The following is a 17453-nucleotide window of genomic DNA, read 5'->3' as shown; positions in this document are numbered from 1 at the left end:
ATGTAATCTGGACTATAGGATCATGATCATATGCATACCAACAGTTATGGGTAATCTAGACAGTAGATTTGCAACCAATCATGATCTAACAATCAAGCAATCACCCCGGTCCAATCTGAACTACTGATAAACATATAAAGACAAATAAAGTATGATCTAGATCGTAAAGTCACGATCAGGCACGGTCTAACCATCAGATTAAAAGCCCATTGAACAGGAGCTATAAGTTGTACAATTCTAATTGAAAAGGTAACATTAGATCTATGGAAGGACCATCGGTTGAAGCATAATACAAAACACAAGTGTTTTCAAGGCTTTCTACTAACATTAATACATAAATTATTTCGTTCTCTACGTTTTTTTCTCCTTGGTATTATGTTTTTTTGTAGAAATTGAAATTTGCAACTCTTCCTACTTGCAATTATCTAAGGGCATTTTCAGGAAGAGTTTTAAATAGAAGTCAAGCTCTCACTACCTGAATACCAAGATCCAGTCTGCATTCCTTTGTTTTGATAATAGTCCTCTCTTGAATTAACACTGCTCCAAATGGATGTAGAAGTGATCATAAATCTCAAAAAGTGGACAATCCGGTTAATGAACAGTGCCAATACCAAAACAAAATACTGTTGATACTATACCAAGATGAAAAGTTTTTCTTTAACAATTACAGACTATTCTCCATCCAACTATAGGACGATCTACGATGAAATTTAGAACGTGCACAAATTAAATGAAAAAGAAAAATAAACACAAAGCCACAAGATGAAGACCAAGATTTTATGTTGTTTGGCCAAGCCTATATCAACAAGCAAGAAATACAATCTTCCATTACGAGAAAAAAAATATACAAGGATGACAATGGATTAAACCAAAACCCAAACCCTCACTTGCTTCTCTCAACCAAGACTGTAACAGAAAGTAACCCGAGAGAAAACCCCAAGAGAACCCAAGAGGAAACCCCGAGGGGAACCAAGAAGAGGTTGGAGTTCCACACAAAGGCAAATAATCCCAACAAGTGGTATCAGAGCCGAGCACGTTGTAACCCCGGTTTAGCCTCCGAGGATGAAAATATCCCCCAGGGAAGATCTCGGTAACCCTGGGCATAGGTAACCCCGGTTTGCCTCTGAGGACAGAAAAATCACTCAGGGAAGATCTCGGTAACCCTGGGCATAGGTAACCCCGGTTTGCCTCTGAGGACAGAAAAATCACTCAGGGAAGATCTCGTAGTTCCCATGTTCCTACCGCATGGAGGGGGCGAGATTGTCACGCTGCTTGGGAGATTGTTGGGGGCTTCCACGTGAAATAGTCCCACATCGAAAAAGTGTAACGATGAGAAGAAACCCACTTTCTCCTTCTCTCCCTCTATTTCATTCTCTTTTCTCTCTCCCACCTTGGGTAGCCGACACACCCAAGCCTCTCTTCCGTTTCGCACTCACGCGAGATATACTTAGGTTTTAGGAGACCTAAAACCCAACACTTGCCGCTTTTTTCATCCCACTGCAAGTATTGGAAATTAAGGCAACTTTCCCGACAGAAACTTTTGGGACTTTTACAATTTTGTTCAAATAACTTCACAAGACTTCTATTAGTGAAAATGCAAATTGAGTGCCTCTAGAGCTTAAGGATGATCTTCTCAACACCAAAAGAAAACCCAAAAGATTCGGAGAGTACTGAAAAATCAAGGAATTCCATATTGCAGCATTGCAGTATGTATCCTTCATTTACACTCTGCAAAAGATAACCCAGACTTCAATGATAATTCTAATATTTTGATATGCATTACAACAGTTCAAAACAAAAATACAAGTAGATTTTCATACAATTACTAGTAATAATAATAAAAGTAAAGGTGAATCCACAGTGATACAGACAATAACAATAATAACAGCGATAATAACAATAATAATTATAAGATAACATATCTGAAAAGCATGTGTTTGATCAAGATCAGAGAAGTGTCGGCGAGCAATCCATGGGAAACGAGTGGCCGAGACCGTTGTCTATGTAGTAATGAGGATGAGTCGCATCCATCACCACAAACTGCATCTCTTCAGACGGCTTCCAGTGACGCTTCCTCTGGTTGATAAACCAGTTGTTTATCTGCTTCTGATCCAGACCGGTCGACTCCGCCAGCGCCAGTTTTTGGGACTCCTGAATTCATATATTTGCACCATTTTGTATCAACATAAACACAGAGGAACACATACACACACAAGAAAACACAAACACGCACGCACACACGCACTTGTATTGAACACTTGTATTGAATAAGTGTTAAAAGTATAAACGATTAAATAACGCCTTCTCCAACAGCTTAAGCTTTTGGAGTAATTGGTTGTTTCACACGGTATCAGAGCAAAGGTCCTGATTTCAAAACTTGCTGATATTGAAAATCCACGTGTAATGGCCTACCCAAAAGACAGGCCACATGTGCCACAAGTAGGCCAAACCTAAAAGGAGGGGCCCCACGGGAGGGGGAGTGTTAAAGTATAAAAGATTAAATAACTCTATCTCCCACAGCTCAAGCTTTTAGAGCAATTGGTTGTTTCACAATAAGTACATGAATGATCAGTTGTAACTGTACTGCACCGTAGTATGGTGCAACTTGCATATACTGGACAAGCAGAATATGAAAAATCAGATCATATTGCATTGAAGACACACATGAATGATCAGTTGTAACTGTACTGCACCATAGTATGGTGCAACTTGCATATACTGGACAAGCAGAATATGAAAAATCAGATCATATTGCATTGAAGACACACATGAATGATCAGTTGTAACTGTACTGCACCATAGTATGGTGCAACTTGCATATACTGGACAAGCAGAATATGGACAATCAGATCATATTGCAATGAAGACACACTTCTGAGACTCCTGAATTCATATATTTGCACCATTTTATATCAACATAACGCACAGACTCCTAAATTCATATATTTGCAACTTACATATACTGGACAAGTAGAATATGGACAGTCAGATCATATTACTTATACAGCTTCCTATTTTAACCATTGGTCCAGTACCACCCCAATCAGACGGGCTTCCAGGTGTCAGAAATACAAGGTGGGGTCCGGATGGCGGTCAAGGTTGAATGTTTTATGAAAACAAAAATGAGTAGCAAATTGGATAAAATGAGTTGCAAAGAATCATTACTTGGTACATGTATAAATAAGTCGTTAAAAAAGTTTAGGCTCTGTGTGTTTTGGATTACGACAACCGATTTCGATTCAAAAACTGATTAACGGACTCAAATTCAGGCTTAGGCCCTGTTCGTTTAAGAATATGACAAGCGATTGTGAGTGCCAAACTGATTATTAGACTCAAATTTAAACATTATTTTGAGTCCAATAGTCAGTTTGGCACACCCAATCGGTGGTCATAATCTCAAGCGAACATGGCCTTAATTTTGAGTCTAATAATCAGTTTGGGACTAAACAATCAGCAGGGCCTATATGTTTTATGAATCCTATATGTTGTTTAAGTTTGAGGCTCATATGTTTTATGAAAAGGAAAATGAGACAGTTGTTAGTATAAGTACTGAACAGAAATGATCATATGGGATTAACAATACCGATGGGTATGGCCATTTGTAGTGTCTACTCCACCAATCCAACAACTGTTGCCTTGCTTCCTTTGGGAGCTTCCCTTTCTTTCTCTTCTTCAGAAATTCCTGCTTGAGACTTCCCAGATATCCACTGTATTTACGCAAAAGCTGACCCTTAAGTTCTCGGTCTTCTGCCTGGGGATCAACATAGTTTTCAGTTGCATCAACCTCCTCCTCTGATGATCCGCCATTCCGCTCCATGGGCTCCCCACATGCTGATAGCACAAACAGATAATGTAAAGTAAAAATGTACAACACAGTATTTAAAGAGCTTGGAATATAATTTAAAGCAACAACGCATTTAGCAACGGGTTTATATATATATATATATATATATATAGCTTCCAGAAAATAAACTCAGCAAACTACAAAAGAGGGCACAGTGCAGAAGATCAGACTGCCATGAGCTGTTTCTAAGAGCTGCAAATCAAGAAACAGAATAACTGATAAACCAGATTTTTAATTTCACTAATAACAGGTTTGATTATTCGTTACCAAACAAAATCCAAATATAATGATAGTCCTGACAGGGAGCAGCATTACAAACCGGGTTGATATCTAAAACAGTAAAGTGAAGCAATCATGAGAATGAAAGGTTCAATTAACAGTTGTTTCAGTAAGACTTTCTTTTCATGTAACATGGGTGTACAAATTTTACACCCATCTCTCTACTGAAAAAATGGGCATAAAATTTGTTACGCCCATTTTAAGTCACGGAAACAAAGACAATTAAAACAGCAAACCTATTTGATTTGGGAGGAGTCCACCCTTGGAATACAGAGATAACTGCTTCTAAAAAAAAAACGTAATTTTGAAATAATTACCTAGTCAAAATAATAATCCATGTCATTACTTCGAGTTACTGCTCTATATACTTGTTTCACCAGATAATTATATTCTCGGGGTGGACCACATTACCAATATAAATCTCTTGTAACGACCATTATGTAAAGTCGCCAGATAATTATATTCTCTGGCGGACCACATTACCACTATAAAGCTCTTGTAATGACCATTATATAAAGGACATCATCACTTATCTCCCTCATGATAATCAACAGATGTACTGGTTTCACTTGCTAAAGTAGTTTTCAAATGGCCTTTTCCAAATGGGAAATAATAATAATAAGAAACGCAACAGATGTACTTGGCATGCCTTTTATACTTTTCCTCTAATCTGGCTACAACTCATTAAAATCGGTTAAGAGGAGAAGATAGCAAGTCAACTTACAATTTTTATGCTTTGGCAAAATAAACAACTTGCCATTTGAGAGGTACAGCAATAGCAAGTATACTAGCCGTATTAGAATGATGGGCTAGACATGCCCTTATTAGAATTTAGCAATTGCCTTATACACCTCATCCAAAATAGCAATTTGCCTTTATTCCCATGTTCTTTCTTTAATTCAAATTGTAAAAGGAACTGCCACTCCTATTAACGGATGTGGATTCTATTTTGTTGTTTTTTTCTTTCTAATTTGCTATTTGTAATTAGGGGAAACTCTCTCTCCTATATATAAGTGTCTTTCTTGGAGTTTCCCTTTAACGTGGGCTAGCTTTTAAGCACAACAATTATCTTTTGAAATTTTTTATCAGATCGTCATCACCGTTATCGATCACGCGCCCGTCCTGCGTCAATTTCCATTTGCTATAAGAGGCAAATAGAGAACAGAAAAGAATAGCTTCATCCCACGATATGTATACATTGGATATATCCTTGCTATGCAATTTTATTTCCTAAAATGACATTCAATACTGCCAGCATATTTTCTTTCAGTAAATTTGAAATAAATACTAAAGCTACTCATGTTTGATATGATTATAAATTATGAAATATTGATCATTAATGTCCGGAAATAGGGGGTCGTAGCTTTGCCAATGTTGCCTGTGAAGTCAGATGCATGAAGGAACCCAACAGTGAGTACTCATCAACAAGCCATCTAACCCAAAGCTTGTTACAGGACGGCTCAAAACATGTGACAGAATATTTCACCTTTATTCATCACCACCTTATATGCGTCTTAAAATTTCACACAATGTAGGAAAGACCACAACCAAATAAGCAAAATAACCTCGCTCTTTGAATTTGTGAGGAACATAGAAAACTTTCTAGAAATGAAACACAACAAACCATTAAGAAAATATTTATTTTCCTCAATTTTGGAATTGTACAGATTCGGATGCAAGGACTAGGATCAGAATGATACTAAAAGAGAAACTTTGAAACACAATTTCTTTATTTTATTTTCCGTAATTGTTCCAATAATTTGATCTCACACTACGTGATTTTGGTAACTAGATAAACAAACCAAACAAATCTTCGAAAACAGAGAAATCTAGATTCTTCTGTTAGAAAACCCGTCATAAATTCCATGAATAGAATTATAACAAAACCTAACAAAGCCTTCTACATCAATTGCAGAGTTCTATCTAATCAAGAAGACAAAATAAACAGGTCTTAACTCAAAATTCAATACAATCCAAACATTGTCTTGATACAATACGGAAGTAAGAAAATATGTGATGGAGAGTTAATAATCCAGTTTGAAAGATACGTAACCAAGTAGAATAGTTTAAGTCAGAAAGAGAAGACATAATCTCACTCAAGTTAAAAACTCTTCTTAGATAAAACCCAATCAACTACATCATCTCCTCTAAAACCCTAATTTGTGTTTGGTGTTATGGCAGGAGAACTCACATCTGACCAAAACCATAAACCAACTTGAATTTATCAAAGAAAAGAGATAAAAATGAAAAGAAAGGTACAAAAAAAAAAAAAATTCCATAGTTGCCATTTCATGCATCCATCTATCATCAGTAAGATGTATGGATGGATGGATGGAGCGCTGGAGCTCTCGTTCAATGAATTGGACTTTCGATTGATGGTTTTGGCTATTGATCGACGAACCACTTTCCTAGGTGTTGGAAATCTAAGCTTGACTACTTGACTATCTTGGAACTTGTTACTTTGCATGGAGCTTGCCATGCACCCATCTAATGTTCCTACATTGGGAATTTGCTACATTGAATACTACATTTGGAGCTTTCTATATTGACTATGTTACATTCGAAATCTACTCTTTTGGGAGAGAATGTTCTTCGGACTTACGCTTCGTTTGGTTGCTAGTAAATAGAGATATTCCATTGGATTTTTGTGGAAAAAGGGAGGTGACATCAGCTTTACCTTGAAAGTCACCCATCTAATTTTCTAGGGAATGGTGCTCTCTCTTTCTCTCTCTTCCCTCTCTCTCCACTCATAATAACACCCTTGTCTAATAAATGCTTGTCCCCTCCCTTGTCTCCTCCCTTTTTCCACAAAAAATCCAATGGAATTTCTTTTACTAGCAGCCAAACGAAGCCTTAGTTTCTTGTTTTGGAATTCTACAAGGCATTTACTTTGCATTTGTTAGTGTGTAAGCGGTAGCTTAGGGAAGCTAAGTAGAGTTATGAAATGCTAATCTCAGATTTGACATGTAGCGTATATTTTGGGCATTGTATCTCCTTTTTTTAAGCCATTTTAATGAAATTTGATGTCTCTTGACTAGTGAACAACTCGGGCTACATTCTTTATGTGTTTGACATCAACAGAACAATTTTCTTTTCAATCTCATCTTCTCCGTCCATCTAGTTGGTTTCATTCCAACAAAAGGTATCAGAGCCAGACGATGATACCAACAAGTGCTATCAGAGCTAAATGGTAATACCAATATTAGGTATTCAAATTTGACAAAACATCGGTTCCTCTTAAGACACCACCTTGTGGCTTGACCATGATCATCGATGATATGCTGACCTGCATTTTACCCCTCAGATTGGAGAAAAGTCATCCTCAACTTTAATTCGTCCTTCACCAATTCTAAATGTTTGTCCTCGAACACTTTATGACAACAATCTACAAATTAATGCACACCTCCGCTAACGAATGGCAATAAAATCTTTGAAAATCGAATGTTACAGTGGTAGCCTAGGCAACAAGTCTTCAAAAATAATATAATAAAATTCATCCTTACGTTGGTATTCTATTATCTTCTAGTTTTGTGAAAGAAGTCCGCAACTAGCTCATAGTAATAGTAAATAAAGATTCCCATAAGAGTGTTTCACTTTTGTCTCCTTAAAACTCTTCTTCATTTTAGAATATGCCTTTGTCTTTTTCAATGACGAACTTAGCTTCATCTTCATATTCAATATCACAATTGGTGTGAAAGATTGATTTTTCATAAAATTCTTCTTTATTTCCATCAATATCATCATAAAAAAAAATGGCATGTTTTCCTCATAGACACCATTGTCACAATAGATAGAAAGATTGTTATAATAGTTCTTTGTTTTTTCTAATGGTAATTGTTCTTTGCAATAATCAAATTCTTAAACAATAGAGAATGGAGAAATTTCATGAGAAAAAACTCCTATACTTTAAAATTTGGTTTTCGAAAACTTGGATTGCAGATAAATAACCAGGTAGAATAAGCAAAATCAAGAAGAAAAAACTAAATCTCACTCAGCTTTCATTCAATAAATAAATTACCAGAGTTTAACATCTTCTTAGGAAACTCCCATGCCCTGTTGGGTTGCTCATCTTGGGGAGATCATCGGAAGATGATCTTCCGAAGATCTTCCCAAGATCTCCCCAAAGCATGTTTGGTTGCCCAAACTTCCTTTGACCACATGTTCCAGACATCATTATTAGCTTTTTTCCTACGTGGCGCCTACATAGCGGCAATCTCCCCCCCCCCTAATCTTCTCCCTATCTTTCACCATTTTGGTGGAATTTGCGTGGGAGAATAGGAGAACATTCTTGTCGGATTCTCTTTTCTCTCTTTCTCTCTCTTCCACCTCTATTTTGGTAATGACACCCCACATCTTCCGCTAATCTTCCTGTGCAACCAAACACTACTTACCACTCTTCTAATCTCCTCCCCATCTTCCATTCTTGTCTAATTCCCTTTGACTTCTTCTCTTAGTCTCCCAGCCAACTTCAAGCAACCAGACAAAGCACTATAGAACATAAACTCATCATCTACTCTAAAACCTTAATATGTCCTTACGTTTACATTAGTGCTCACATGTTACCAAAACCCTAAACCAACATGAATTTAAACTAGAAAAGAAAAAAATGCAAAGATAACATGATTAAAAAAATTTCATAATTGTTTTTCTGTTATTGTTCCGTGCATGCATCAATCGATGCTAGATTTTTAATCGGTGGTTCAAGATGTCAACCGATAAATTGAGTTCACAATTTTTTTAAGATGTGGGATCCTCTTAATAAATCTCCCTGGGGATTAATCTTGATCATCTATGGAGTCATTGCAAGTATCACACTCTTCGGGAGAAAGAAATATCACTCTTATGGTGGGAGAAATGTCACGCCTAGGGGTGCAACTCAGGCGGGCTCAACCCGAACCCGGCGGGTTCAACCTGGAAAAAACTCGGGTTGGGTTGAGTTCAAGTCGGGTTCGGGTTGGGTTTTCTCAACCCGGGGTGAGTTCAGGTTGAGGGCTTGGGCAACCCGAAATTTTTAATAATTTTTTTAGTTTTTAGGCTTAAAATCTCGGGTTGGGTTGGGTCGGGTTGAACTCGGGTCGGGTTGGCCTCAACCCGAACCCGATCCGCCCGAGTTGCACCCCTAGTCACGCCCCAAACCCATTGTGTAAATATTTGTTTTGTTTTGGGTCTCAACCCGCCCCGGTTTTGTTTTCCAACAGCAATAACTTTGCCTAACCCACTCTGAAGGAATGCGGAAAATGCATCTAGACAGGGAGGAGGGTTCACATATATAGCCCAGGAACTCTCTCCCTTTTTAATGTGGGAACTTACAATCCACCCCCTTAGGGCCCAACATCCTGGTTGGCACTCCGTACTGTGGGAGGTACAACTCTGATACAATTTTGTCATGCCCCTACCCCACCACGTAAATATCGTCTGATTCTAGGTCTTCTACCATCCCCGGGTTTGGTTTTCCAATGGCACTAAGCGTGTCGGACCCACTTCGCGGGTTCCGCCCCTTAGAGCTGCTGGAAAACGCGTCTACACAGGGAGAAGGAGATTTCACATATATGGGCCGAGAACTTGCTCTCCCTTTTTTATGTGGGATCTCACAATCCACCCCCTTAGGGCCCAGTGTCCTTGCTCGCACATTGTACTGCGGGCGGTATGGCTCTGATACCATTCTGTCACGCCCAGACCCCACTGTGTAAATATTGTCTGATTCTAGGTCTCAACTCACCTTGGTTTTGTTTTCGAGAAGCACTAACCGTGCCCGACCTATTACACAGGGATGCTGAATATGCAAGGAGAAGATCAGAAGAGGGGTTCACATATATAGCTAAGGAACTTCCTCTACCTTTCAAATGTGGGATCTTATAATCCACCCCCCTTACGGCTCAACATCCTCCCTGGCACACCGTACTGTGGGAGGTATGGCTATGATACCATGTCACGACCCAACCCCACTGTGTAAATATTATACACCTCACTTTTGTTTTCCAGCAGCACTAACCGTGCCCGATCCACCCTGCAGGGAGGCTAAAAACATATCTATAAATGGAGGAGGGTTCACATATATATAGCTCATGAACTTTCTCTCCCTTTATGATCTGGGATCTTACAATCCACCCCCCTAAGGCCCATTGTCCTCTGGCACACCAAACCGCAGGAGGTATGACTTTGATACTATTTTGCCATGCCGTGACCCCACTATGTAAATATTGTCCTTTTATGGGTCTTCTACCCTCCCTGGCTTTGTTTTCCAGCAGCACTAACCGTGCTCAACCACTCCGCGACGCCCGCCCCTTGGAGATGCTAAAAACACGTCTACACAGGAAGAAAGAGATTTTCACATATTAAGCCCAAGAACTCTCTCCCGTTCCGATGTGGGATCTTACAAGAATAGTCGTCTTCGAGTTGAAATTGTCCGTCTCAAATCAAGAATGTCTGTCTTCGAACCCGTCATTACAACAATCTACAAATCGACGCACACCTTTTTTTCATGGATGGCAATACAAGGTCCTTGAAAGGTGATCCCATGGCAGCCCATGGCAAGCCTTCCAAATAATATACGAAACTCATCCAGGCGAGGGTCTTATACTTTCTTCAATTGGTTGCGCTTACATCTTGGATATAGGAACAAAGATCTCACGACGAGTGCTTCACTTTCATTTCCATACGACTATTCTTCATTTTAGAATGTGCATCCCTCTTCGCATTTGTCTTCACAAGGCTTTTCTTCACATACAAACTCATCTTCATCCTCATTCAATATCGTTATAGGCATCAAAGATTGGAATGGTTTCTTCATAAAATCTCATTATTGCCATCAAAATCATTGCAAGTCCCATAAATAAGGATACATTTTAGTGCAGTGTAGAACAAAATTGCAAATTCAAAACACAACTTGTATGAAAACCACTTCTTAATGAATGTTGTTTAGCTTCCTTTTCTATCGGCAAACAATATCAAGATGCTCAATGGAGTGACATGGTGCCGATGGATGCTTGTCACTTGTTGAGTAGCTGATTAATATTTGAAGATAAGGATAAAAATTAACAAAAGGGAAATGTTATCAGCCCTACTGTATTTTGATGAGGGCACTCCTCACTTTATTAAAAGTAATGTATGGCCTGCACCATAGGATGATCCAAACCGTCCATTAGATGGGCCACAACCAAAATAGGTTGTGCCCCAAAAATCATTTCCATAGGTTGATCCTAACCCCCCGATATGAATGTTAGAGGGTTGATCCTAACCCTCCATAGACCAGAGGGTGAGGATAAACCTATGGAAATGATTTTTGGGGCAGAACCTATTTAGGTTGTGGCCCATATAATGGACGGTTTGGATCATCCTATGGTGCAGGCCATACCGTATTTTGAATAAAGTGAGGAGTGCCCTCATCAAAATACAGTAGTGCTGATAACATTTCCCTTAACAAAATCGCAAAATAATGAGGTTTCTATCCTTCTCTTATCTTGGATTTTCGGCACATGATTTTCCATGTCAAAGGATGCGCCGGCATCACTTTTTTCTTTGTTGTCATTGAAAAATCCCACATCGCAAAGGGAGGAAAAATTACTGGGCTAAATATGTGGATTTCTCCTCTCCCTGTGTAGTCGTGTTATCAGCATCTCTTAGGGGTGGGCCCCGCGGATTGGGTCTGGCACAGTTAGTGCTGCTGGAAAACAAAACCGGGGAGCGTATATGACTCAGACCCAAACTATATCTACACTGTAGGGTCTGAGCGTGACATTATGGTATCAGAGTGGGACCTCCCACAGTATGGTGTGCCCGCGAGGACAATGCGCCCTAAGGAGGGTGGATTGAAAGATCCCACATCGGAAAGGGAGGAAAGTCACCGGGCTATATTTGTGGATTTCTCTTCTCTCTGTGTAGATGCATTTTCAGCATCTCCAAGGGGCGGGCCCCGCAGAGTGGATCGGGCACGATTAGTGCTGCTGGAAAACAAAACCGGGGAGGGTAGATGACCTAGAACCGTATAATATCTACACAGTGGGGTCGAGGCGTGACATTATGATTGAAAGATCCCACATTGGAAAGGGAGGAAAAGTTACCGGGCTATATATGTGGAATTCTCCTCTCCCTGTGTAGATGCATTTTCAGCATCTCCAAGGGGCGGGCCCGGTGGAGTGGGTTGGACACGGTTAGTGCTGCTGGAAAACAAAACCGGGGAGGGTGAAAAGCACATAACAAGACTATCTACACAGTGGGGTCGAGGCGTGACAGTCATTATAGGAAAGTCAAAGATAGGTCTTCATTCAATACTTCGTTGTAATAATCAAGTTCATAACCATTAAAGAACTGAGAAATTCAAAAGGAAAAATTCTCTTATCCGAAGCCTATCATTTTTCGTAATCCAAATATGAAATTTGTTGTAGCATAAGTTGCTATGATAAATATTTCAACTTGGTGAGAAATCAACAATTTGGAGAAAACCCGCTCTCGAGTTTAGATCGCCCTCCCATCATAAACGTTTGTCGTTGAGAATATCATGACACCAATCTATGGATCAATGCGCGCCTTTTCATTAGATGGCAATAAATGATTTTTGAAAAGTGAAAGGTCCAGTGATGGCCCAAGCAGCAAGTCTTTGGGAATAAAATATGAGAACCCATCCATATGCATGTCTTCTACTTTCTTTAACTACCATACTTGCAAGTAGCTCGTAGAGATAGCAAAGATCACTCTCCATATTACTCTTATTTATTGTAGAATATGCCTTATTCTTCACAAGTTTCTTATCCAGTGACGAACTCAACTCCGTTTTCATATTCATTATCATCACGTGTCAAAGATTGTTGTTTCTTCATAAAATTCTTCTTTCATACCATTACCATCATCATAGTAACAAAAAATCAGCACATTTTCCTCATTGAAGTCACTGTTATCATAAACATCATAGATAGGTGAATATCTACATACAATACTTCTTAGTAATAATCAACTTCATAAATGTTAAAGAATGGAGAAATTTCATGGGAATAATTTTCCATGTCTTCAACCAATTTATTTTCTTCACCCAAGTATGAATGTTATTGCCATGCAAGCTACTGAGATAAAGTTTGAACTGAGCGATGCAAATCAGCCACTTCCTCGCCAACTAGGCTTATCTTCGTTGATTGATCTGAATCGATTCACATCTAGGAATTTGGTGCATGGTCCATCCATAGTAAAGCCCTTGTCCAACTCTTGAGCCATCATGAGATTAAATTGATGATTGTAAGGCTTACTTAACCTTCATGAATGGACCAATTTCATAATTTATATGGAAGTTGGTTGAGGGTTGGGCTTCAAGAACTTTGTTCTCAGTTGTAAGGGCCCTTTTGTATTATTCAAAATGATATTGCAAACAACATACCTAAAAGATATTGCAAACACCATACCTAGGGCCCTTTTGTATTATTCAAAATGATATTGCAAACAACATACCTAAAAGATATTGCAAACACCATACCTAAAAGTAAACATATAATATAATTTTACGAAGATCAATTCCCCAATTGTTTCATTATTAAAGAGGGACTATTCACATTAACAGAAGGGTGTAAAAGTTACATAATGACAATGCAACCCATGCAATATATACATTAAAGGAAACTAAAAACAATTGTAAGTTGGAAACCTTGGGATTTTGATGTGTTTGGCATACAGGTACATCACTAGAAAGGAATCCCACCATTGAGTATCTACATATGCACATTCATGTGGTGCAAACAAGGTCCTCTATTATTCTACTTTATAAAAATTCATAGCAGAAAGTAGAACCAAGTCTTTCAAAGCCCAGTGTATTCCCTTCAAATGCACCCAATATGCCAAAACCTAAATGTAGGGAAAGGGGTAAATTCACATTAAAACCGAAAACATCTCCCAAGGTTAGGTAGAACGGAACCCATAAGAGCCATATAGCATTATTACTACAAAAGCATCACACCATATATCATCATTGCAAATTCCTTTTTTCTCGTGCTCAATTTTTTGAACATTTTAAGGCTTCAGTAGAAGCGCAAAGTGAATTTTTACCAACATGAATTTTCAAGGGACCAAAATTTGGCATTTCTCTCTTTTCTTTTTGTCTTTTTGTCTTTTAGTCGGACTTAAAATTTCAACCGAGTCAAAATGTGACCACACAGATATTAAGCATTTCCATAAATCATACCTATGCTTGCACGAGAACAACATAAATGTCCTACTTAGTTAATAACTGCCTATCCACCAAAGTTACAAGCCAATAACTCAAGTCTGAAGGGCATATAGCAAGGTTCATCTTTGTTGCGAATTGCCTTGCCGTCCCAAGAAGAAACCCCACAGACGCAACAAACTTACCGTTTTCTTGGCCCCATATTGTATGGATCATTGTGAGAATATGCCGCATTGTAATGATAAATAGCTAAAGGAGTTGGGGAGATACACTGCCAAAGGGCCCATGTAGAGATCCACCAAAAACATAAATAAACACTAAAATATAAACTTTTAACTATATCAAAAGAATTAAAAGAAACTTGGTGTTCTTCCCCCTTCTCTAATCTCTACAACTTCTTCTTCTTGTTTCACCCTTAGTTTCTCGACACCAATGACACGAGTTGTTGTTCCTATGAGTCCTTTAGATAGCACAAGGAATTCATAAAAATCCCCAAGAGACTTTTGAAGAATCTAACCTAACATAAACGACTTATGAAACATACACAGACTCTTCACTTTTCAATACTTAATAAGTACCCTGGAACACCACAACAACACTTCATTTACCAAGGCTCATTGGATATTGATTTACACATTCGAACACATTTTAGGAGATGGAAGCAAAACCATCCAAATTGACACCATCGAACTCATACAAAGCAGATCCGTTGATATTGAAGTAGCCTAATGTCAGTTATTAAAAATTCACGAAAATCAATTTTTAAAACAAACCCATATGCTTCTCATTCATTTACAGACTACATTTGGCAACAAAGAGTAAAAAAATTGGTTGACTCAGATTTGATTCAGATATTTATCAAAAATGCTTCAATTTCAAATTTCTATTTTTTTATGTTAGACCTCTTCCAGTTCTAAGCTCTTCCCTCTCTGCATGTCCCTCCTTTCCATAATAACACTTAATTTAGTTACATTACCTTCCAAAAAAAAATCAGCATGCATTCACATGTCTGTTCCCCTTGAGCGGAAGACAAATACAGCATCCCTACCAGTACTACATCATCTTGAAATCATCTCAACAACAAACACCAGTCATTTCCATTTCTCTCTCTCAGCTTTGAGGCAAAGAAAATGACTAGCCACAGACTGCAACAAAAGAAAGAGAAATCTCTGTCTGTCTTCCTCACAAAATAAAAAGAAGCAATATTTCAGAGGAAAACCTCTTCCTATGCAAGAACAAACAAATAGTATATAACAATATGACAAGACATTAGGCATAAATAACTAAATAAACAAAGAAACCCCAGATCAACTTCATCAAAGTCATCATCACCACCACCATAAAAATTATCAAAACCCATATATTAAAAACAAGAAGATCTTATAATATAAACATATTTTCTTCCACCCATGAATGGGAAGCTCATTTTTTTTATCCAGCCATACCTTATAAAAAAGCATAGTCTAATATTATATTACCACATGATAGAATAATGCAATACAATAATATTATCATAATCTAAGAAAATAATAGAAGGAGAAGATGAAGAAGATATTAATAATGTCACCAGAATCAGGAGATCGGAGAGTGAGAGCTTTGAACTGGCACTCAATTCTAGAGAGAAAAAGCATGGCTTCCTTGAAGGGTTTCGTGAGTTCTTGCTCATATTTTGTGAGCATCTCACAATAAGCTTCCATGAACTGATCCAACGATGGATCTTCTCCGATGCAACTCACCGGCCGACCGACCGCCTCTTCCGACGCACACGCTTCTTCCAACCTTGCCACCACCTCCGGCGGAGCTCCAACCTAAAATTAAATAAAAAATCAAAAGAGAAAAAAAAAACTAAAAAAAAAAAAAAAAATCAAGGACCGAGGTCAAGGTATGCATATTCACTCTGAAATGAATAGACTGAAAGAGGAGTAAAATACTGGGGGCGTCAGACCCCAGGTCAAACAAGCCAAAGACATATAGGAAGAAAAATAAGGCCAAAGAGATATGGGAAAAAGAAAGAAGGCCAAAGAGATAGAGGAGAAAAAAATAAGGCTAGAGAGATATAGGAAGAAAATAAGGAACTGGGTTTTCTTTTTTCTATTTGTTTTTTCTTTATTGGGTTTTGATTTTTTTTAATTTTGTTACCTTGTGGCAATTCACATAGGCAGCCAAGAGACGAGGGTAGTGAGGATGAGCCATGATTTTAGCCTTGATAGAGCAGTTCTGATCATTGTCCATGAAATAACAATTGTTATTTTCTTCAAAAGGGTTGGTAATGGAATTTTTGGTATTTTGAAGGCCAAAAAGATTACTAGTTTCAGGGTTAGAAGAAGAAGAAGACATTAAAGGCATCATCATAACAGATGAAAGAGAATGATTTCCATCTCCAAATCCTCCCATAAGACTACCACCTTGATCACCCTCCATTTTTTTTCTCTTTTTTTCTTCTTTCTTCCCGCTTGGATATGGGTTTTGTTGTTGTAGTTATAAAAGCATAGCTTTCTCTTTCAACTTTCTTTGGGAGCTCCCGGATTTTGTGCTGAATCTGCCTTTTACAGAAAATCCTATGTAGTCAGTTATATGGACTTGTCTTTCTCTCTGCAGAAAGAAAAAATTGAAAATGGGTTGTCGATTATGCCATTAATTAGGTCGATGGAGAGAGAGAGATGAGAGAGATAGAGTGTGTGTGTGCAGAATTTGCACGCGGGTTTTGCAGAGGGTGTAAGAAAAAAGAAAGAAAGGGTGTTGGTTTTATGGTGTAAACTTTGGGTTCCCAATGAGAGAGTCCCGCCCTCGTTTCTTGCACTGATAGTTGCCTGGTACTGCCCACTGCCACTCAGAACGGGAGCCACAGAGAGAGAGAGAGAGAAAAAAGGGGAGGTGAAATAATATGTGTGGAGAATGGTATTTGCACCCCATTTAATTTCTCAGAGTTTTAACTCTTAACAAGGAATAATATCATTATTAAATAATAATTTGTACCAACCCTATTCGATTCAATTTCTATTTAGAGAAAGTATTATAGAGTTTTTATATGGTGTTTTTATGGAGATTTTAGTGGTGGACGGCAGCGCATGGACCTGCAGCTCAAAAAACAGTGGGGCCCACAATGTTTGGGTGACCAAACCATTCATTTGTTGTTGGGCCCTGAGATGTAGATATAGTGTGCCCAAAACATATTCTCCATGGGAT

General features: G+C 38.4%; 1 protein-coding gene across 1 annotated transcript; it reads right to left on the bottom strand.

The window, feature by feature from the left end:
- Positions 1 to 1733: 1733 nt before the first annotated feature.
- Positions 1734 to 17151, bottom strand: LOC143857664 (homeobox protein knotted-1-like LET6). The gene is made up of 4 exons (XM_077368104.1): positions 16407 to 17151; positions 15835 to 16075; positions 3584 to 3831; positions 1734 to 2151 (listed from the first exon to the last, which is right to left on the bottom strand). Exons 1-4 carry the CDS (start codon positions 16686 to 16688, stop codon positions 1948 to 1950), a joined length of 975 nt encoding a protein of 324 aa, XP_077224219.1. The 5' UTR covers positions 16689 to 17151; the 3' UTR covers positions 1734 to 1947.
- Positions 17152 to 17453: the final 302 nt, after the last annotated feature.

Source organism: Tasmannia lanceolata, unplaced genomic scaffold (assembly GCF_043159265.1).
Source record: "Tasmannia lanceolata isolate RefF3 unplaced genomic scaffold, GAP_Taslan_0.1 ptg000003l, whole genome shotgun sequence".
NCBI lineage: Eukaryota > Viridiplantae > Streptophyta > Magnoliopsida > Canellales > Winteraceae > Tasmannia > Tasmannia lanceolata.
The sequence above is the reverse complement of the archived record's forward strand: the minus strand, read 5'-3'. Positions and strand labels throughout refer to the sequence as shown.